The sequence below is a fragment of the Globicephala melas genome, chromosome 1, assembly GCF_963455315.2.
Source record: "Globicephala melas chromosome 1, mGloMel1.2, whole genome shotgun sequence".
NCBI lineage: Eukaryota > Metazoa > Chordata > Mammalia > Artiodactyla > Delphinidae > Globicephala > Globicephala melas.
This window is the reverse complement of record NC_083314.1, coordinates 142,565,501-142,588,403: the sequence shown is the minus strand read 5'-3', so window position 1 is coordinate 142,588,403 and position 22,903 is coordinate 142,565,501. Positions and strand designations below refer to the sequence as shown.

Sequence of the window (22,903 nt, the reverse complement as noted above, 5' to 3'; positions counted from 1 at the left end):
GACACACAGGGGGCAGATGAACTAACAGGCACGTGGAAGCTCCAGGGGCCCAGCCGCTGGGCTTCTGACCATTGGTCAACACTGGGTCACGTTTCCACGGCAGTAATAAACCATCACTGAACATGAGTGTATAGTCAATCCTCACCAGTGCTCTGAAAAGGAAGCACTGCAATGTGCCAAACGACTGCTTCCCAGCACAGCCGAGGAGATCAGTGCCTAGAGAGCTCGGATAACCCGCCCAGAACGCGTCACCAGGAGCGGCAGTGGGCTGTCTTGCTCCAAAGCCCCTGTTCACAGCCACTGAGCATTGACAACCCTCTTTGGCCAGGCCTCTCCTGCAGCTGGGTGCCCTCTGCTCCCCTCCACTGCAGACACAGTTGAAGTGGTGTCCCCAGGGTCAGGGAGCCCCTTAGAGAGCCCAGCACGAAGAGACACTTCATGAAAGCCATGGCCCCACCCGTGCTCTTAAAAAAGTCTAATCCCACCCTTTTGGTCTTAGCAAGAGATGGGGCTTCCTGGAACCCAGAGGTGGGCCTAGGCCAGGGGCATCACTGATTCCAAGGCCTTCGTTTAAGGGAAGGAGCTTGTCAGGGAAAGGTCAGCTGGGGAGTTAATCTAGGCAGAAACAGGACATGAACCCCAAATCCACACTATGGGTCTCCTGCTATGTCCCCAGCTCTTAGAAGAGCACCTCCGCAAGATGAGAGAAAGCCCTCTGACCACCCGGTCTGGGCCCAAGGCCCTGGGCCCAGCCCAGACTCCTCAAAGGGCACTTTCCTTTCAGGGCAGCACGATCTCATTCAGGGGGTCTATCTCAATCCACGTCATGCCAAGGTGTGTTAATTCCAGGATTCCGCTGGAATTCCCTTCCTCAAACCTCTTCTGCTACAGGGCTGAGAAATTTGATTTTTTTTTTTTTAAAAGAAAAATACCCTCAGCATGATTTGTGGAGAAGGAAGCAAGAGCTGAGGAAGGTCTACCCCACCCCCTGCCCCCCACCTGTGAGAGGTGGGGAACTCTTCTGGGGGAACGGAGGCACCCATGGCAGAGCAGCTCTCCAGCACGGGGGGAGAAGTGCAATCCTAAGAGAAACCCAGGTCCAAAGGGGAGAAGAATAAACCAGCCCAAGCTCTTAACAAACCAGAGGTGAAGGTGCTGCTGACACCAATCCTCGGGCATCAGATCCACAGAAGTCAGAGATTCGGGCGTCGGTTTAGAGCTCAAGAGAAGAGGCCCGGGGGGGGGGGGGGGCGGGTCGTGGCCCCGGGGGTCTCCCGGGGCGGGAGAAGCAGCAGCTGAGCACAGCCCCCGGGCCTCCCACGTCTGAGGGTCCCTCCGGAGCCTCTCCCCTGCCTCTCCCTGGAGAGGGATTGGAGTCAGGACGGCTCTGGGGCAGCAGGGGCAGGCAGCAGGGCTGGCTGCAGCCCACGCGATCCCGGGTGTGGGGCTGGCTCCACGACAGGGGGCGGTCGAGGCCTGAGGAGCCGTCGGGTGCTTTGTTACTGAGCAAACCTCCCAGGCACTGACTGCTGATGCATAGCTAACAGGGTGGCAGACACTGATTTATGTTCAACTTTCCATTTCATCAGCGAGAGTGGAGTTCACATTTTGGGGAGGGGGAGGCGGCCTGCGTGTGCAGACGCAAACATGCCCACGCGTGCACTCAGGCACAAGCATCGGTCACGGCGGCAACTTTTTTCCCCCCTTTTTAGGAGGAAGGGCAAGGGGGCGAGGCAGCCTGGCACGTCAGGAGTAACCTTTTGTCCACGGTTGCTAGGAGCCCCGGCCGGTCATCTGCCGCTGGGCAGACGTTAGGCACCAGGCTGGTTGCCGGGCGGGGCGGGAGCACAGACTGACCTTTGTGGAGGTAGTGTTGGCAAGAAAGAAAGTCTTTTTTCCCCCTCTCTCCTGCCCTGGCCTTTCCGCACAGGCCGGGTGAACGTGGGGCAACGTCTGCGAGTGGGTCCACGGCAGGGAAGGGAGGAACAGCCCGGTGCACAACGCTTCAGAGTGGCAGGGGTTCATAAAGGCCTCTTGGGCACCCCTCGCTAGAGTGATGAGCAAACTAAGGTCCAGACAGGGGAGGGTGGCCCCCCAAGGACACACAGCAGTTTGGCAACAGCGGGGCTGGACTCAAAGCAGGCGTCCACCTCCCAGGGTAGGGGTCTTCAGGCTTAAAGGCTGCCCCTGGCTTCATCTCAGTAACGGGAGGGGCAGGGGGGGGGGTTCCGCTGTTGCAGGCAGCAAGTCAGTTTGGAAGAGGCGGGGGCCCGGGGTGGGAACAACAAGCGCTCCCACCTCCAGCCGTGGCCCAGGGCCCAGCGTTTGCGGCGCCCCGCCTCTGCTCTAATCCTTCTCAGCGGGGGTGACCCTGCCTTCTGTCAGTCTGGAGGCAGACAGCAGGGCGAGGGGCGGGGACGAGGGGGTGCTTCTGTCCCCCGGAGGACCCCGCCTGCTCACCCGGGACACAGCTCCTCTGTCCGCTCCCATGGACCGGTGCACCTATCAGATCCCCTCTGCCCACAGGGAAGCAGACAGGGCAAGGGGCTGGGGTCAGAGAGCCGGCCCAGAAAGGGGAGGAATCTGCTCCCCAGCAGACAGGGAGTTCCTCAAGAAGCTCCGAACCCCACCACCCCGCCCAGGCCTCTCTTCCCTGAGCAGCACTCTGGCCAAGCTGAGCCTCGCTTTCCTCACCCAGACAGTGGGATGCTAGCAGCTCTCAGGCCTACCTGACAGGCAAATGAGATCACAGACGGGGCGCCTTCGCTGACCTGGAGGGTGCTCCACCAGCAACTATGAGAGGGCTTCGGCCAGTTCCACTTTAGGACCTGCGAGCACGGCTGGGGAGGCCAGGAAGGGCTAGCCTGGGCAGCCACGGGACCACATACGGGGTCTTGTCCCCTGCAGAGGGAAGGCTCCAACAGGGTAGGAGGTACCGGACACTCGGCAAGAGGCTGACTCTCAGCCCCACGCCTGCCTCCTGCTCTGCCCTACCCCACACCTCAGGCCAAAGCAGGCCTCCTCCTGGCCCTGCTCCCCACGCCGCCCGCCCCAGCTAAAACATCCAGCGAGGGGTCACCCGTCGAGGGCAGGGGGCACCAGCCATCGCACTCAGTCACCACTCCAGCTCAGGCCTGGCCACCTCCCATGGGGACCACAGCCTGGGCTTCACACCTCCATGCTGGCCATCCTGCCATGAGCCCAGCCCCTCTAGGCCACTGGTGCTCTTCCTGGGACCATGTCACTCCCCTTCTTAGGGACCTTCCACGGCGCCCCTCTGTCTTTAAGTTCAAGTCCTTTGTGTGTCTGTCTGGACCTCCTGCCATCCCAAACTTACCCTTTCACATCCACGCCCAGGCACACTGGCTCCTCTGTGTAATCACCCCTGCCTCCTTCACCAGACAGTCTGTATGAGCCACTGAGGGCAGGGTCCCTGGCTGCCTCCTTAGTCTGCAGTGCTCAGCACGGCTGGGTGGCTGGGAGGTTGCTGAGCCCTTAAGAGACCATGTCTGGCCGATGAGCTAACAAGAAGCCGGGGCCAGGCCTCACATGGTTCTAGCCTCAGATTCACCAGCTGTCCAGTGGGGATCTGGGCCCTCACCCATCAAGTCCTCCCTAGTAGCAGGCTTTGAAAGCCACAAAAACAAGGTGGTTTAATTCTTCCCAAGTCTCCCCTAGTCCCAGACTTGCCCTCATCAGCACAGAGTAGTCCTTCCTGTTGCAGCAGCTTTCTGGCAGGAAGAACGTCAGCTCACTCTGCGGCTGCCTGCTTCCCGCTGGACAGGAAGGCAGGAAACGGCCCAGCTCTTGCGAACTGCCCGAGCTGCTGCTGCCGGCATGTTCTCATCTGCTGGGCTTTGATCTTCCCTGGAAACACATCACCCCACCCCAAGGCTCACAGTCCTCAAGGATCTCTGCTGGGCATCTAGTCTCTGCTTGGTTACCACCAGTGTCAAGGAGCTCACTACTTCATCATTAAATGAGCAGGTGGTAGAAATGTCTTCCCTACAAAGACTTCAAGTGGTCTCCCTCTCCTTTTCTCAGAAGGATCTGCGATCTACGGGGCTGACCTCACAGAGGCAGGGCTGAATATCTTCTACATGGCAGAACTTCAGATACTTCAAGTCAGTCATCAGAGCCCTCCTGAGGCTGCTTCTCTCCCAGAGAAACCCCAGCTACTCCAGTGCGAGATAAGCAGAGAAGTGTATCCTATAATCTCAACAGCAAAGGACCAAGGTCATGTGTACCTCCCTCCCTCTTATTTCTGGATCATTTCTCTGCTTCCTGGGCTATACACATCATTTGTTTCTTCTCCTCTCTCCCCCTGTAAGTGACGGGGAGGGGTTCTCTGGGACAGACCTCAACCTCCTTCAACGGTGGGTGGGCTGGCCCAGCAGAGACGAGGACTCACTGGAACAGGGGACATGTCAAGCCCTACATGTCCCCCACCGTGGCGGAAAGTCTCTAGGCATGTTCAGAGCAGGAGGGGCTGGGCTTGGCAAAGGGAGCTGGGTCCCCCAGGGCTGCCTTTTCCAGAGAAGGCACAGTCTGTAGACCTATGACTTCTGCTGGCATCTGAATGGAAACATTGGCTCCTTTTGAGAGAAGATGGCTAGAGTTTCTCCTTCTCCTTCCATTATTTTTCCCCCCTTTTCTCTTGTGCTCTATTCTCTCTTCGTCTCTTAGACAATCAGACATGTACCTACATTAGGACCCTGACTGCTGTGGAAGAACACGAGAATCAGGAACCAGGAACCTGGGTTTAGGCTCTGATTCCAGCCCTCGGTTGATAACTTTGGGCAGGTCATTCACCTTTCTGAGTCTCACTTTCCCAATCAGCCATGCCTCCTCTGCAGAAACGCTGTGATCAGAATGAAAGCAGGCTGCATGTCCAAAAACACTTCATAACTGAAAACAATTATTGGAATTTAAAACAAAACAAGAACAAAAACAGCCTGTACCCAATGCTCCCTTCTCCGTGACCCCCTGCCCTCCTGCAGTTCTCCAGCTCTGGACCTAGAAATCCTCATTGGATGGTGCCTCCCTTCAAACCACCTTAGGGCCAAGGAGCTGGGGACCCACCCAGACCAGCAGGCCTGGCCAAAGCCAAGCTGAGTTTGCCAGATGTGCAGCCCAACTGACTTCAGCTGCGTGAAAAAAAAATGCCACTGCTTGATTATGTAAAATCCATCTGGATCCAAAGCAGAAAATCCAAGTGGGAAGGGCCCTCAGAGACCATCTGGTCCACCCTGCTTTGTCTACTGCTGAAGAAACTGGGGCCCAGAGATGGGGAGCAACTTGCCCAAAGTCACTCAGCAAGCACATGGACAAGCAGGGGGCTACAACACGTGTCCTCGGGCTCCAGAACTCCAAGTCCTTCCCCACTCTCCACACCACCACCCCTGGACCCGCCTAGCCTGGTCAGAATGCTGGACCTAGAGCTTGGGGGCCGGTTGGGCTCCACTCCTAGTAACACGAGCAACACAAACTCAGTTCAAACATTTCCTGGGTCCCCAGTGCACACCAGGTGCTGGGATGCCAAGATTGAGGCGGTCTTTTTGTAAGGAACACAAAGAATTAGAATGTCCTTGCTACGGTCTCCCATGACCCGTAGAACCCCACAATATTCCCCAATAGTGAGGTGTGGCCAGGTCAGGTCCCAAAACATCTCCCCGTCGGCCCTCAGCTTGCTACCAAACACATCTCATGCCACAGGACCACGGGCACTGTCCGCCTCGGAAACCCCAACACCGAATAAGGAAGAGCAAACAGATGGGACCTAATGTGAAGATGGCCAAACCTTCTGACCCCAAGTGGAGCCTTGCAGCCTGGCAGTCAGAGGCCTGAGGCAGTAAGTCCTCTGTGCTGCTTTCTAAGGGGCCAGGAGTGGGGGTGAAAAGCTGGTCCCTCACACCCACCTTGGAGTCCTCAACTAAATTTAGCACCAACTAGGGTTGGAATCCTGACCAGAAAACCGGGCTGGCCACCTTGGGACAGGGTTTGGCCAAAGCTGGATCAGCCAAGCCAGGCTGGCTCCTTGGTGCAAAGCCCCTCCTGCAGCAGAGCTGCCTGCCAGGCCGTGACCAAGCAGGGGAAGAAGTGCAATTGTTGGCAGGAGATAAAACCCTCGATACCAACTCTACTTCCCTCCTAATATCAGAGTGGCTGCCTGCAAGGTGCGCGAGGGTCAGGGCCGGCAATCAATAGCTAATACTCCTGCTGGGAGACGGCCTGCTCCGGAAATGGGCAGCCACTACCTCCTTCCAGAGAGATATCCTTTCCCCGCAACAGTGACCCAGCCTGAGCAGTTCAGCACCCTGACTAGGGAAGGACCTCGTCCACCTTCATCTGACTGATGGAGAAATGATGCCCCTTGGGGTGGGAGTAGGGGTAGGGGTCTAGCCAAAGTCACCCAGGAAGCAGAGAGGCTGGGACACAGCCCCCTGGCTCAATGATCCAGGAAGCTCTTGATGGTTCACCCTGCCTGGGGATCAGAGAAGACCTCAAGTCAAGAGGGTGGGTCCAGGAACTCCCCTGGCGGTCCAGTGGTTAAGAATCTGCCTTCTAATGCAGGGGATGCAGGTTTGATCCCTGGTCAGGGAACTAAGAACCCACATGCCGCAGGGCAACTAAGCCCGTGCGCCACAACTACTGAGCCTGTGCGCCACAGCTAGAGAGCCTGTGGGTGCCGCAACCACTGAGCCCACATGCTCTGGAGCCCGCACACCACAACTAGAGAAGCCCACGCCCCACAGCGATGAGCCCGCACGCCGCAACGGAAGATCCTGCATGCTGCAATGAAGATCCCACGTGCTGCAACTGAGACCCGACACAGCCAAATAAATATTTAAAAAAGAAAAAAAAAAAAGGGGGTGGATCCGAAAGTTACCTCTGTTTGATGGTAGCTGGTAGTGGCTAAATAAGGACAGGAATCAGTCTGGGCTTTCTGACCACACACCCCTGAACGTCACATGGGAGGGCCGAAGAAGTATGTCTGGAATTAGGCCTTAACCATGGACAATTGTACCAAAGCAGGAAATTGGGACCTGCCCACATATGAGGCAGACCTCTCCTTGCCCCAGACTCAGGCCAAAGAAGACGACGACGGCCTATTTAAAAAAAATACAGCTGGCTGTTGTCCACCTCTCCTGCCACAGTGGCCTGCACTGGGCACCCAGATGCCAGCAAGCAGCCTCAAGAGGGATGCACACAGGTGGAGCCTGGTACCTGGGTGAGCTCTGCCCACTAGGCAGGAGAGCCACATCCGCACTGTATGAAGGGCAACCATGGCATCATTGGTGAGGATATGTGAGCCTGGGAAAGAAGTCCCAACCAGAGAGAACACCATGGGAAAGACCACCAGCTGGGCGCAGAACACCCGTCTGCAGTGGCCAGGAAGACGGCTGCCCCTTGGCATGGATGGCCTTCTCAGTCAGTAGCCCCTTGGGTTTCTCCTCTGGGGGAAAGGGAGAAGCCTGTCAGGCTCCTGTCTTTCTTGGGTTCATGGGTTTCCAAGGCTTTGAACGTCTCACTCTCTCGGAAGTCTGGCCCCTCTTCCCAACGTCTGTGGCCTTACCCCAAGCCTCACCCGAGGCAAGGCCTGGTCTGGTCCAACCTGAAGCCTATACACCCATTTCCATCCCCGGGACAAGGTCCCAGTGTGGACCATATGCTAGGAATGCATATAGACACATGCACGGCCATCCAATGTCTTGAGTTTCCATCCCTAAATCCCTCTTACTCCTCTCACTGCCATCTTGGTAGGCGACCTGCTGTTTCTGTTGGAGAACACCCATATTTCACTGATTCCCTTTCCTGCCTGGTATGTAGCATGTCCTAACCCTCCTCTCCTGGGAGTTAACATCAACCATGATGTGAGACCTTGCAAAGCAGAAGTGTCTTCCAGGTCACCTCCCATCCTGGGAGGAGGTCACGTTAAAATCCCCAAGAGGTGCCTGTCCCATTTTTGCTAAGATACCTCCAGTGCCAGGGAGCCCCTGCCTCCTGCGGCCCACGGCTCACGGCGAGATGCACACGGCGCGAAATTCCGGCTGTCACCAAGCCAAAGGCTCCTCAGACTTTGCCTCACTGGTCCCAGTTTTGAATTCATGAGCTACACAGAGAAATCTCTGCCTTCTCTTCTAGACAACAGCTCTGTCCCTATTCTTATCTGGAGGAGCTAACCTTTCAAAAGGTGTGAGGAACTCAGGCAGATTCTCAAACCCAGCCTGAGACAGGTTGGAAAGAATGTCACACTCAAGAGCTTCATCATAAAAGTTCCTTCCAGCACCAGACACCGATCTCCCTCTGACAGCCTTTCCCAGTCTCAGTCTGGTTTAAATCCAAGGAGTTCCCGGAGGGGACAGCGGAGATGTAGGAGGAGGCAGGGTGAGGGTGAGGCGGGTGCACCCACCCCAGCAAATCAGAAAGCCACCTCCCCACACCCCGCACCCAGACAGCCCAACAAGGTGTCTTTCAGAGAAGACCAGGCTCTCAACCCACATGAGAGCTGCTCCTGCCTTGGCGGGCAGAGCACGGGCACAGATGCTTGTGGGACGCCGTCTGTGATCACACTTGGAAAAAATCAAGTGGTTAACCAGAGGGAAAGGATTCCCAGACCTGCCAGGACGGTGGGTTTTTTGTTTTTTTTTAGATTACGCCTAAGGTTTGTAGTTTGGACAGGCAAAGTAAACGATGACAACGACAGCAGCAACAAAACAGAAACAAAGAACAGTTTACTTGTTTAAAAAAGGAAAAAAAGCCTTTTGTTAAAAGACAGCTCTACACGGACTTGGAAGCAGCCCGCCACTGCCACCGCCCTGACCAGGGGCGGGCTGTGTCGTGAGTGCGAAGCTGGTGTGAAGAAAACAAACTCCGGCAGAAGTGACAGAGCACATGCAGGAGGGTGTCTGCTCTCCATCTTTCTTTTCTCCCCTCCTCGGTTTTTGGAAGGGGTGGAGAGAGGGACAGGATGGGAAGGGTCTGAACCAGCATAAAGCAACTGTATTTAGACCATGGCAAACTGAGCTACCACTTACTTCTCTCTCTCTCCCTCCCTCCCGCCTGCCCGGGGCCTGGCCTGGAGTGAAAGGAGCAAAGGACGGAGGCCCAGCACGTACCTGAAAGAAACCTGGCGGGATGGGGCCTCCCGGCATCCCATCGTTGGGGGGAATGTTGCCAAGCACCGGGCTCGGGGCGGCGGCTGCGCTCTGTGGGGAAGAGAAGGTGGAAAGTGAGAGGCTGCACCCACATCGAGAGACGGGGAGTTCCCACCCCCACCCCACTGCCATCTACCCACGTCCTCCACAGACTCCCCCCCCGCAAACACCACCTTCCCAGGTGTGTCACTCAGTGGGCGAGGGATGAACTCTCTGAGCCTCCATTTCCTCATCTCTAAAATGGAAGGACAATGCCCACCACGTGCGCACACACCCTGCCAAGCAACAGTAGCTGTTATTAACCAAGGATGCCCTGGCTTCCCCCTTGGCTGCTTTGTGAAGCTCCTTCAGGGCAGGCGAGGTGCTTCCTAAATGCCTGTGCCCTCTCCAAGAGGCTGGCATGTCGTACAGAGGAGAAGATCAATAAAAACCCACGACGTAATGAATAAACAGACAGCCCAGCTGGGAAACGTCCCCAGAGAGGGTGGGGGCAGACAGGCACGTTTTTGGCACCGTCTGGGTCCTGGGTGCTGTAGATGAGGTAGGCCACACGATGGGGAGACTGTCGTTACTTTTCCTTTTAAATGCTGCTATTCTGGCATTTACCTGGTACATCTGCCTCAACAAATGCCTCCCAGGGTGAACAGACGTTGCTCTTCCCAGCCTGGCCTCCTTCCAGACAATCTGTGTCCCACCTGTTCACGTGGCCGGCATGTCTGTGCCTGGCCCTGTGCTCACATGGGAGGGTGAGGCTGATCAGGAAGCCCCAGGCCTGACTGGCCCACCTGGGCCCTGCTCCTCCCCACTGACTCTACACCTCCCAGGGGCTCCTCCTGCAGGAAGCCCGCCTCCAGCCTTGAAGGTTCCCACACCCCACCAGGACTGAGCCTCTGAAGCTGCATCACCAAGCATCTCCCAGGGGTCTGACTGGTTCTCTGGGATGAGAGCGAGCCCCTCGGGGTCAGGAAACGAAACGAACGCAGCCTGCCATCAACACCTTGAAGGAATCACTTCTCTTGTCCCCTCCTCAGCCAGAAAACAGGACCCAGAACTCCTAACTTTCAACTTGGGTGGAAGGGAATAAGGGAATATGTGAATCCCCCAAACACACTGCATGCAGCAAGAAAACGGACAGCCCTGGGAATCAATACATTGGGGTTCAAGCACTGTTGCCTGTACTAGCAAGGGACGACGATGGCAAGCCACTCTGCCCTTCTGCACTCGTTTCGTGTCACTGTGGTCCTGCCTGCTCATAAGGGTTGGGGAGGATTAAGCAACGGGATGGGCTGTGTTTTGTAAGCCAGGAAAGCTGGTAATGTGGAAGCAAAGAGGATTCAGCAGGCCCACAGTGGCTGTTTTAACAGACCCCAGGTGAAAAACAGGGTGGGATGGGGCTGGCTACTCCGGCCCAACCTTTCAAAATGATTCGGCGTACAGAAAAGCAACACTCCCTGTAAAGAGATTCTGCCAACTATCCTGTAATGTGTTACGAACACCCCAAAACACCAGGATCAGGTCTTCCCGTTCCCACCTCCTCAGCTTGGAGTAGAAGCCACACGTAGCCAGGCCGAGCCCCTGCCCCAGGACTATCCAGTATGAGGGTCGCCTGGGGGAATATGCCAGGTTATCCATTAGCTGCATTGTTTGTTTGTGGCTGGTGGTTCTGTGAAAATGCAACTTTTTATGATTTACAGCCAACGATTACTCCCCAGCAGCACAGGCAGAAAAGTTTTTTTTTTTTTTAAATAGGGTGAGGTAAACATCCTCTTATATTTTCTTCAAGTTCTTTCAGAGATCGGTTTTACGTTTAACTCTAATCCTTCAGGAACTTATTTTGGTAAAGAATATGGATTTTACTCCTCAGTCAGTTGGCTCAGTACAATTTTTCCCACTCATTTGAAATCAGAGACAAAAATTCTTACACAGGCATGGGTCTGTTTCTGAGCTTTAAAAATTCTGTCCTGGACTTCCCTGGTGGCGCAGTGGTTAAGAATCCGCCTGCCAATGCAGGGGACACGAGTTCGAGTCCTGGTCCGGGAAGATCCCACATGCCGCGGAGCAACTAAGCCCGTGCGCCACAACTACTGAGCCCGCGTGCCACAACTACTGAAGCCCACCTGCCACAGATACTGAAGCCCGCGTCGCCTAGAGCCTGTGCTCAGCAATAAGAGAAGCCACCGCAATGAGTAGCCCGTGCACCGCAATGAAGAGTGGCCCCCACTTGCCGCAACTAGAGAAAGCCCGTGTGCAGCAACGAAGACCCAATGCAGCCAAAAATAAAAAATATATAATATTTAAAATTCTGTCCTAATTCTGTCTATTCTAATGATCAGAGTTTTACAATGTATTTTATCATCTCCTTCAATTCTTTAGTGGAAGTTTTCTTGTTTATTTTTACTTACTCACACCCCCCCAAACTTCCTATTGTTTATAAAAGTCATCTTCCTACCAAAAGAGTTCTTATATATATAAAAAATTTGGAGGAGAACTGACACCTTTCTCAAACAGAGGCACCCTCCCAGGATGTGATCTTTCTCCAGTTATTCACATCTTTGTTGAAGTCACCAGTCAAGCATGGTGACTGGACCAACGACAATGATCAGAAAGGCGGGTGAGTGTAGGCGATACGTCTGGGAAAACCAAAACCTTCTGTTGCACTGACTAAACGTTTTATTCGGCAAATGTGGCACTGACTTGTTCTCAGGGTGAGGATGAAGAAGATGGAGCTCCCGACAACAGTGTGAGAAGGATGGAGTGGATGGCCCAACCCTGGGCGGGGTGGATGGCGGGGGCCATCTGGCCTGATGCTCAGAAACGAGCAGGGTATTTTCACACCATCTCTCCCTGAACCCCCAGGTGGCCTTCTGAGGCAGACACAAGAACCCCTAATTTACAGACAAGAAAACAAATATCTACATGGAGAGCAGGCTGAAGGTGGCCTTTTTCTATCTGTCCTCCTTAGAGTCCACATCTACTCTTCCTCAGCCTTCAGCTCAGAAACTATGCTTTGTTTTTAAAGAAAGATCTGAAAAGCTTCAGCAACTCAGTTCTTTAAATTAGCATTTAACGTTTAATATAAAACATTTGCCTATTATAAAACATAGCAAAGTAAAAAGAAAATTAGTCACTGTATTTTGTTAAATAATGTCATAAGCACTTGTCCCCCTCTCATTAAATGGCCAAAGAAAACATGATTTTTCAATGAGCCTAATATCATTATTCAACCAATTTAATTAACAGGGCATTGCATCCGTATTTGCTAACTTAGTAGATACAAAGTCATATCTCTTTGATCTATTTTTGACTTATCTTTTGGATCACTAACCTTTTGAAACGGTTTACACTGGCCATTTAGTAAAACAAATGGCAAATCATTCATGTCCTTTGCTATTTAGTTATTTGACTTTTTTCCTTAGTGATATATAAGAGCTCTTTACATGTTAAGGGTATGACATATAGATATCTTACCAATTTTTTAAAAACCTCTTAAATGAAAACCTGAACCTGGGCTCATGACTTACTAGGCTCCCTCACGCCAAGATCTCATTTTCCTACGAAATCAGGAGTGAGCCCATGGTCCTTTGAATATCAGGGCTGGAATAACCATGGTTCTAGTAAATGGATAGTATAATTCATTGACATCTGGGTGGAGGATGGACTTTTGCTATCCTCCAATGAAAGGAAGCTCATGTTAATGGTGACTCAAACGTCAGGAAGCTGAGGAGATAACTTATCCATATCCTTTAAAGGCTCTTCCAGCTGCAAAATTAAGTAGCTCTGCCATGCTTAACTCTGTGTCCTGAAGTATGACAGTCACTGCTATTCTCTGATTTTGAAGTGAACATGTGCTCCTAATGGAAAACTTTCAAAGGAGCAGAAAAGGACAAAGAACAGAATGAAAGCAGCAACCAGTGTTATAGGGTGACAAAAGGGTTAAGAAATAATTCTTGCACATAAAACCCAATCCAAGGGACCCCCCCCACACACACATCCATCAACATGACACTGCCCTCACCCCACTCCTCAAGAGCAGGGGCTGTTTTACCCATCTCTAAGACCCAGCACAATGTGAGGCATACAGCAGGTGTTCAATAAATGATTACAACTTTTTATTAGTCAAAGACCGGCTCAAACCTGGCCATCTGAAGCCAAGGCCTTTCCGGATTGCTAGGAATTGGCCTCTCCCTGTGGTTTCCAACTTGGAGTTAGAACTCCATTAAAGCACTCAGCAAAGCGTCTCATGTGAGTTTTCTCTAAAAACACAAAACCCAAACCGAAACCCCATGACACTCACTGAGGCCTACACATCGGGGCTGCGGTAGGTGCCCAGGATGGAACTCCCCAGCTGGAGCAGGGGAGGAAGGAGTCAGAAGCCAGAGACCACCTGCGTGGGCTCGGGTCCTGGCTGGGAGCCCGTGGGCAAGTCCCTTCTCTCTCTGGGCCTCAGTCTTTCCACCGTGTCGAATGGTGGAATTGGAGAAGGTGACCTCTAGGGCTCTTCTTCCAAGGTGCTCTCCCCAGCCCAGTCCATACACCCAGGGCGGGGCAGGGACTCGAAACAGCAGTTCCTGCATGAACAGGAAGACCCTGAATTTTAACTCTTCTCCATTCGTTATAGAACACTTAGAGGTCAAAATTTAAAAACCGCCTAGAAACCTATTGTTATCGAAGTTTGCAGATAACAGCTGATGACACTTGGGCTCTCCCCTGCACCAACCGCACCCCCTAGGAGCCCCCTCACCAATCTTTACCCGTATATGCACACGTGCATACATGGACTAAAATAAAAAAAGCAGAATCAAATAGGGCACACAGTTTGGTAACTCAGGCATTTTTTAAAAACTAACTAAAATTCTTTTCTAAATAGAAAACAGGCCTTGCACCGAGCGGTGTGGACCACTCCAGCCAGCTGCCTCCTCCAAGCCTCCAGGATACTGTCCACTTGGAAAGCCCGAGGTGCCTTCAGACATCTGCCTGAAGCTGTGAAAATTCCCCTCCCTGTAAAGTATTTTATTTTTGTTCACAGCCAGGGAGACTTCCAAGGAGGGCTCATCCTACAACTTTCTCCCTGAAGAGTAGCGTTTCTTTATGATCCCAGGGTGGTTACACAGCCACCGGGGCTTAGGGGTTCTCTGCAGCCCCTCAGCTCTGTTTGTGTGCTCCAGACACACATCAGCTGGTTTCACACATGCCACTCCACCTATAGGCCTCCCCTGCCATCCAAATATGGTTGTCAATAGTGAGGGGAGATCCAGACACCTCCCCTGGAGGTGCGCCCCAGAATAAGCACGTTCTCCCCCCACCCACCCTTCCCCCCCGTAGAGATGCAGGGCTCAAACCTGGGGCCTCAGGATCTGACCTACTGGGAGGAGGCTTGAAAGCTGTGCTAGGGAATCTGGACTTGCTGCTCTAGGCAACGGGGCAGAGTTCCCAGCAGAAGAGGCCCAGGACTTCTGAGAATCCCACCTGACCCCATCTTACCCCGTGCCAGGCATCCCAATGCACCACTGACAACCCACCCACCACCACCAGAGCACCCAAGGCTCCACAAACGAATGGAGTTGGCAAGTCCTGGATGTGGTGCTGGGCCTTTTCCTCACTCCGTAGCAAGGAGTCCCCTGCGGCTCAAGGAACAACAGGGTCAGTCCAGAGGGACCAAGTGACAAGCTCCCAGGAGCCTCCCACCTCAGATCTTGTAGTATCTTGTGGCAGGCGACAAACATTCATGCTTCCTTCAAGAAGGGGAGACCTGGGGGATGTTCCCTACAAGATATTACCTTCCAGCCTTACCCCGAGACCCCCAGTTAGCCCCACTCACAAACTAGCATGGGAATCCCCCCACCCATTCTTATTCTCTTTTTAAAGTAGTTCTATGCACACGAAACTCCTGGAAAACTGAATAAAAACATGCTCAGAGTGAACGGTGGGACTCCTGCCAGGTTGGCCAACCCCTCCTGACTGGTTTACAAGGCTGCAAAATGGAACTTTGTTCTGCAAATCCCCTCCCTCCTCGCCCCACCCCAATACTCAGGCATGTAGCAGCACGGGGCCCACATGTGAAACCACCAAGTGTAGGCTTCCTTGACTGAAACTCAACACAGGCCACGTGGCCAGCACTCAGGACACCAGAGGCACGTGGTGTGTGGTGTGTGGCTGTGTGCTCGCAGCTGGGCAGTGGAGGACTCTCACGGGGGCGGGGGCACTCCTGCACTGAGAAATGAGGCCCTTTGAGGGATGCTTGTGTCCTGGGGAAGGAGGGATGCTTACACAGGTGTCATCAAGACAGAGGCTTCAGCATTCTGTGCAAAATATTGGAGTGACCTGGGGCCCTCTGGGCCAAGTTTCCTAGAGGGAATTTTAGCAGTATCAACCAACTGAAGATGTAGCTGAGGGAATGGAGTGAATCTCATCACCCAGACGGAAAGGCCAAGACGGACAGAAGCAAGGTCAAAAGGGGAAGGTAAGGAAGAGGCCTCTTGCTTTTGTGTGCAGACCACAGAAGGGAATGTGTTTGGAGAACAGAGGCTCTAATTCTGCAGCTTGGAGAAAACACAGAGCTGTTGCTACGTGAAGAGACAGAACCAGCTGGCATTAAAAATAGGTTCGGATGACACACGGGAGTGAGCAAGACAGGGTCCCTGCCTCCAAATAGCCAGGGGGTCGTCACGTGCATGAAGGAATGGGCGTCTCTCCCGTCGCCGAGGGATGGACCTGGGTCCAGAGGTAGATGCTCTGAGCCACAGAAAGCACAGGAAGCAGTGGGCCACGCCACCTCGGGGTGGCTCAGCGGGGACAGGGCACAAGCGCACTCCAGGCCAGAGTACCTGGGTTCCATCTCTACTCGGCCACAACAGAGCCACGGGGACTGCCTCAGCCTCCCCTCTGAAAAGGGGAGAGCCAAGTTACCCAGCACTGCCTGGTGTTTTCTGGGGATTGTTAGGAGAGGAAAGAGCCCTGGACAGAGGGTCCTGGGATCAGGGTTCCAGCTCAGGCTGCAAACCACCTGCTGTGTGACTAGGGCTAGCCTTCCTGCCCCCGGGCCTCTGCTCAGCTGCAAGCGAGGCGGCTGAGGTCCTGCTGCTACAGCGAACCAAGTGGGCATCACATTGAGCTCTCAGCCAAGCAACCCGAGAAAGGGTGACAAAAGCCCCACAGTCAGGCCATCAGGCCCAAGTGAGGGCTGTCCTGACACCAGAGCTTCTTCCCCTAAGTCCCCATCTCACTTCTGCCTCCCCTGAGCAGAGAGGATGGATGCAGGAACGCAGAGAGGGCAGAGAGAAGCAAACGCCTTTTTATCCTGATCCCAGAGACCAGGGGAGAGGGAGGGGGGTACGATTTACTCCTCAACACCCCTGGGAAGGTGTCACTGCTGTTTACCGGTAAGAAAACAGGCCCAGAGAAGTGCATTATCCTAAGTGTTCTAACTTGAGTCTCTCTGTCCCTCCACCTCCAATTTCGGCCTGAGAAACCCAAATAATGCACCCCCCTCACTCTACCACCAACCCCTGCGGTTCTCAAGGAGAGTTCTGTGTGCTTTTTGATGCTTATGAAAAGAAACGACAGGCATCATTACAAACATAAGGTAAGCACAAGGCATTCTCTACATCTGAGATCATCCACATGTTTTTCTCTTCCCAAAGCAGACTGGCCTTCTAACTCTGCTCCTTCTGGCAAATATTCCACTGAGCTGGCCTCCACTAAGGGTGTGTGTGTGTGTGTGTGCACGCGTGTGTGTAGGAATGCAAGATCTCGGTGAAGAGTCTGTTGGATCTAATAGGCAAATTACCCTGGGAAGAGAAGGAGAAACAAGGGAGGTGGGGAGTTTAAAAAGGTTACGAGTGCTTTATACATGTCCATGCGTTCAGCAGACACTGGCTCCTGGGCCGCCAGGGATGCACTGTGCCTGCCGCGGTGGGAGATGACAGAGGCTCAGCTCTGCCCTTAAGGTCTAAGGGATGAAATGAGTCTCCGGAGAGAACTGAGGGACGTGGGAAGGTGCTCCAGGGGCAGACGCCGCGAGGCGGGGATTAGGGGGATCAGGGAGGCTTTACGGAAGAGGTGGCACTCAAGCCAGGGCCTTAAAGGACGGCAAGCCTCGGAGATGCAGGAGGTGATAGGGAGGTGAGAGATTACTGCTGTCATCTTAGCCCTCCCCTGGAACCAGGCCTTCTGACAGCTTCTCCTTCAGAGCATAAATCCCGCCAGGCCTCCGCCCTCCCAGAGCTCCACTCCATCTCGTTGACGGGGTGGGCGTGGGGCTTACCCACTCCCCCCCACCCCAGAGAGAGGCTCTTCCAAGGAAGGGGGGCCGGCTGCCCACCCTGCTCGCCAGCTAACCTTGGTGCAGCTCATCCCCATTCTCTCAACAACCGGGCAGGGACTACAGATGAGAAAACAGAGGCTCAGGGACTTGTCCAAGGTCACTCAGCTCGGAACAGGCAGAACTGGAAGTCAAGCCCAGACCTTTTAGCCATGTTCCAGCTTCTCTGGTCTGTTTTGAAACTGACGCTTAAAGATGCTGCCCAAAGGGGTGGGGGGGAGAGGTCCAGGCTCTAGGCCCAGCCCCTCCATTCTCCAGCAGCCGGGGTACACAGGCACCTCACTTTACCTTTCTGAACCCTTCATCATCGTCTATTAAGGGGGGGGTCTCTACCCTGGGCAGGGGTGTGGGGAACCTAAATATGACTCTTCAGATAAGGGGCTCAAACTCCTGAGCCAGCGACACAGCACCAGATGGAAGACAGGCACACTTGTTTTTTATGATTCCATGAACGTGGGGCAGGCCAGGGCACAGAAAGGGTCAGGGCCATCAGAGGACAACGTCCTCGGCTCGACAGAACCCGGTCTTCTGAGAAGCGACCTCTACTTTTTAAAAAAATGAAACAAAGGCACCCCAGTGGGAACATTTCCAAGAGGAAGAGGAGCTGGCTTCTCTGTGCTGAGAAGATCACGGCCATGAGCCCACCGGGCCCCCCCATCCATCTCAGGAAGCACTCAGCTTCTTCTTGGAATTGGATCAGAGGGCATCGCTTGTGTGAGAGGTGGAGTCCCGTGTAATTAATACCTGGTTATGCTGTGGATGCCGGCCAGAGTGCCCTCCCCCGTGTGCAAACACCTCCCCAGCTGGGCCGCGTGGCAGAGGGCGTGGGTCCTAGGCATGTACACGTGAGACAAGGGAGATTAAGGGCTATAGGTCCCCCCTGCAAATGAACAGTGAGGAGTGGATCAACAGCACGCTGTTTGTACAACGCTGATTTTCTTCTTAAAGAGAGATGAGCTTCAGGCCCTGGTTTACACCATTAGCAAAACACACACACACACACACACACACACACACACACACACACACACACACACACACACACACACACACACACACACACACACACACACACACACAGAGTCTTAAAGGAGCCTCTTACAACTGCAAACATGTCATAGTGGCCAGTGACAGCTCCTTAACAAGAACACTGGCAGCTGCTTCTGCAAAGTGGAAAATTCCCTGGCATGGGCCTGCACACATGCTCAGTTCCAACGACAACTTAATCCTGCCAGGACTGAGGTGTGCAGAGAACAAAAAAACCACCCACTTCAGAAACTTTCTCTTTTTAAGTTTAAGAGAAATCGTTAAAGGTGTGGCCCCTGGAGCACCTTTCAAGGATGGGGACCCACACTTTGCTCAGCTGGCGCCAGATTCAGTAGGGACAGTCACCTTCCCTCGGCTCAGCCTCTGTTGTGACAGGACAAGGTGCACAGTCTGAAAAGTTCACCCGGGTCCCCTGACCTCAAAGTGGGGAAGTTTACACTTGGCTGGGGAGGGGTGTAAACGAAGGAGCCGGGAATCCTTGGGCTCTCTTGATGGGCCAGGAAGGTCTGCAGGCGCACGGGCTCAGCGCTGAGCAGATGCCGCCTAAGCCTTTAAAGCAAGTACTAATTGCGCTAATTTAGCTAACAGTCTCTGTTTCATCCCCCATGCCAGTCAACCAGGGTCCTTTGGTACTGCTGGAGAGATGCAAGCTGTTGGCCTTACTGTTATTTTGTCAGCCACTGAACGACTCATTGGAGTCATTAATTGATTTATTACTGCTGCCTGCTCAGAGGGTTTAGCAAATAAGGATGATGTAGGTCACAACACAAAGGAAACTGGACCGAACAAGGCCACGAGAAGCTGGGTGCTTAAGAGTCTGCCGCTGTCCACTTGGGCAGCCCTCCATGCCCAACTGTCACATGGGGGACAGAGCTGCTGGCTCTCCTGCCTGCAATCCGGGTGCCAGCCTGCCTCCAGCTCAGGTGTCAGTACTGCCCAAGAGGCAGAAGGTGGAGAAGCTCATCTGGAGGGCTCCTGGGCATCTGCCAGGCGAGGTCACCAGCAACTGGGTAGCAAAGGCTGGGCCTGTGGCTCGGCCCTCCAGGACACGGGGAAGCCAGGGAGAGGGCCCCAGCCGGGGCTCTACTCCTCCGGAGATGGCATGCTCTGGCCACACCTTCCCTCTCTCCCTGTACTGCTCACAGGAGTGACAGGACAGCAACAGCTGACAGTAACACGTAACTCCTAATGCCTGGCCCTCTTGTACTTATCTCTGATCCCCTCAAACTCCTGGGGGCGGGGGCGGGGGGCAGGTGGCATTATCATCCCTATGTTACAGAAAAGAAAACTGAAGCTCAGAGAGCTGATCTGCCCATGGTTCCACAGCAGGCCAGGAAGTTAAGCTGTCCTGGTATCTGAACCCAGGTCTCGCTGACTTCAAAGCCCACACTGCTTCCCCTCTGTCAAATTCTTTAGCTGACACAAAACAGCACTACAGCTTGACCTCAATGATAACGCCCCCAAAACTAGCTAGGTGAATGAGAACAGGGCGACCCCCGCCCCCTTCTCGGAGCCCCAGGTGCAGGGTTAAGGTGGGTGAGCCCTGAGGCTACACAAGGAATGAGATCACAGAACTCAGCCCCTTTACTCCCCACCCGCCGCCCTGGCCCCCTGTGATGCTGACGGGTTGGCTGTGCCAGCAACACACGCCTAGCGCTCCCTTCCTTCTGCGAAGGCTCCTGCCTTCCCTATGGTTTCCCCTGCTGCGCTACCTGCCCTTCAAACCTAAATGCAGCAGGTACAGGAAGCCTTCCCAGGACGAGGCCAGTCACCCAGCAGGTGCACAATGAAGGTTCGCTGCACTGCATGAGACTGGAGAAGAGTACCCGTGTCTTGCCCTGCTCCCAGTCCCCGGGGCTCTGAACAAACACAGGGAGTGGTGTTGAGACGAGGGAGCCAGGACGGGCATTTACAGAACTGTTAACACCCCCAACAGGAGGATTCACGAGGTCACAGATCCTGGACACGTCTGTGTGTGCACGCGTCTCTCTCTGTCTCTGAGGCAGGAACGGTGATAGCTCTGAAACTCAGTGTCCCTAAGGAACCAAACACAGCCAGTCTGACTGACTCAAATTCTGTGATTACAGGTATCAGCCCCTCAAAGACAATTCATCTCCCACGCTGCCTGGTGGCATTCTAGAACAGAGCCTACCCTGGCAAGCTTGCAGGAGGCCCTCTAAGGGTGGTGGACTGTTTAATTTGCTCCAAAAGTGACGCAGAGGGGCTAAAGGGGTAGGTCCTGCATGAACTAAGACGCACGCTACTTCAGTCCTCAACACAGCCCGGCTGGCAGAGCGGGTTTTTGCGGCCTGTTGAGGCCTGGCCAGAGCGCTGCAGGGCAAGGTGGGGCTGCCCTTCGGAGGTCGTCACAAAGAGGTCCACAGATATTTGTTGAGTGTCTACCAAGCACACAAGGCAGGGCTTTCTTGTTAGCATCCCCGCAAAATGGGGCCAGAGCGTGCAAGGGCACACTCAGCCTTTTGGATCCTAGTGAGAAAACTGATAAGGGGGTAGGGCCAGGAGCCCAGCCTGGAAGGACCAGAGATGACCTGACCAGTCAAAGGCTTCAGAGGGGCCAGGGGACTTTATCTACTGCGACTTCTGACCCAAACTTGGCTTCTGAAACATACACGAGATTTCCCACAGTGGTCCACCCCCAACTCCCCCCATCAATCCGTACGGTATCGAAAGCACAAAGGAAGGTCTTTATATAGAGAGACCTTCATCAGGGTCCAACAAATTAGATCCTTTAAGTCCCATTGGAAAAAGAATAACCTATCACTACTCACATATATTTAGTACTCTCTAGCTTACAAGGCCTTTCTTTCACCCAAAGTCACTTGATGGATACGCTCAACCACCGCACCGCACAGGCCAGCCCCTCTCTCTGGAACACTCACCTCCACTCTCTCCCCCCAGGTGACTCCTCTTCCTCCTTTATGTGTTCCTCATCACTGCACTTGTCACATCTGACCGTTAATTCCTTACTAAATTAGCCAACTGTCTTTGCAAGGATGGGGGCCGGAATGGTGTGCACAGCATAGAGAAGGTGCTGGCTCAGTAAATATTTTTGGGATGAATCAAGTTCTTGCAGAAATCCTGCTTATCAAGAATAGTCGCCACATCCACAAGGTCAAACTGCAAGACTAGCTAACTCAGTCAGCAACTAACTTACCATTTGGCTACATCCACACAATTACCTTCTCCCCCCCAAACGATGATCTCACACACACACACACATACACGCGTGCACGTGCGCGCGCACCCCACCATCCCCACACACATTTTAAAACAGGCTGTTTCCTCTGCCTGCAGAACCCAAGCTTTGGGTGTTCAGAAAACCTGGGCACAGGTTTTCTGGCAAACCAGAAGTCATTGGCCTTTCTGGCAAATGACTTGGGTGGCCACTTCTCCTAGAGTCAGGTCAGTAAAATGAGATCATCATTATACCTCCCCTCCCAAGACAGCTGTGGAGACAGCTTAGGTTAACATCTGGGTAAAGCATCTGTAGTTCCAAGAAGGACAAAAGCAATGTGAGGGAGTGGGGTGGCCTCTAGGAGCTAAACTGCCATTGTCCATCCTTCCCACTCTGGAAGGAAGCCAAGCCTGGGCCCAGTGGGCTGGGTGCAGTTGAGGGTACCGCGTTGGTCTTCATGAGCTGCTGAGACCTAGCCACCTCTCCCAGCCCTCGGAGTCGAGCCTCCCTTCCATCTCCAAAGCAGAGCCTGCTGTTTATTCTCAGACAGGGTGGATGCCCCGGTTCTCAGCCTCCCTGAAGGCAGATGTCTGCTCCGCTGGCCCAGAGAGAGCCACTTTTTCCACAGGCTTCTTAGAGGGGCCAGAGAACTGGCCCACTACCTCAGGGCTTGGGGACAGGTGGAGGTGGGAGGGGTCCCGCCTGGGCGGAAGGTGAGGAAGACATCAAGGCAGAGTTCTCACCCTGAGATGCCTTTCTCTGTGTCCTAGAAAATGCACCCCACAGACAGAGGAATCCTCTGCCAATTTGAGGACTGCCCTTCGCAGCTGGACCCTCCAAGCCACAGGTTTAAAAAAGACGTGGTTATTGGAATCAGAGACAAGCCACAGAGCAAGCCCTGAGCTCACTCAGTAGGAATGCGTCTTCCTCCTCCTCCTCCTCCCTGATTCAACCCCTCACTTGACAGGGCAGAGAAAAGAGGAGGGTAAGAGGCAGAGAGAAGGTGCGGAGGGTGGGCAAACACCACCCCCCCCCCCCGCGACACTGTATGTGCTACTTTTACTTTCTCTGCTCAACAAGCTCCTCCACCACCTTGCCTTTATCTGCCTGCAGAACTCCTAGTCACCTACCCATGCCCAGCTCAAATGTCCCTCCTTCCCAGCCCAAAGCAAGCATGGCAGT

The 22,903-nt window shown here is 53.9% G+C and overlaps 1 protein-coding gene across 7 annotated transcripts in view; it reads right to left on the bottom strand.

Annotated features, from left to right (window-relative positions):
* The window catches only part of SSBP3 (single stranded DNA binding protein 3), a 164,617-nt gene that overhangs the window by 40,812 nt on the left and 100,902 nt on the right, over nucleotides 1–22,903 (bottom strand). For 6 of the 7 annotated variants that reach the window (XM_060305224.2, XM_060305221.2, XM_030870231.3 and 3 more), the window contains one exon: nucleotides 9,120–9,209. In XM_060305224.2, coding sequence (XP_060161207.1) covers nucleotides 9,120–9,209 — 90 coding nt within the window. Of the gene's footprint in view, nucleotides 1–7,769; nucleotides 7,773–9,119; nucleotides 9,210–22,903 lie in introns of all 7 variants that reach the window. The other variant, XM_060305230.2, reaches the window with a different exon arrangement.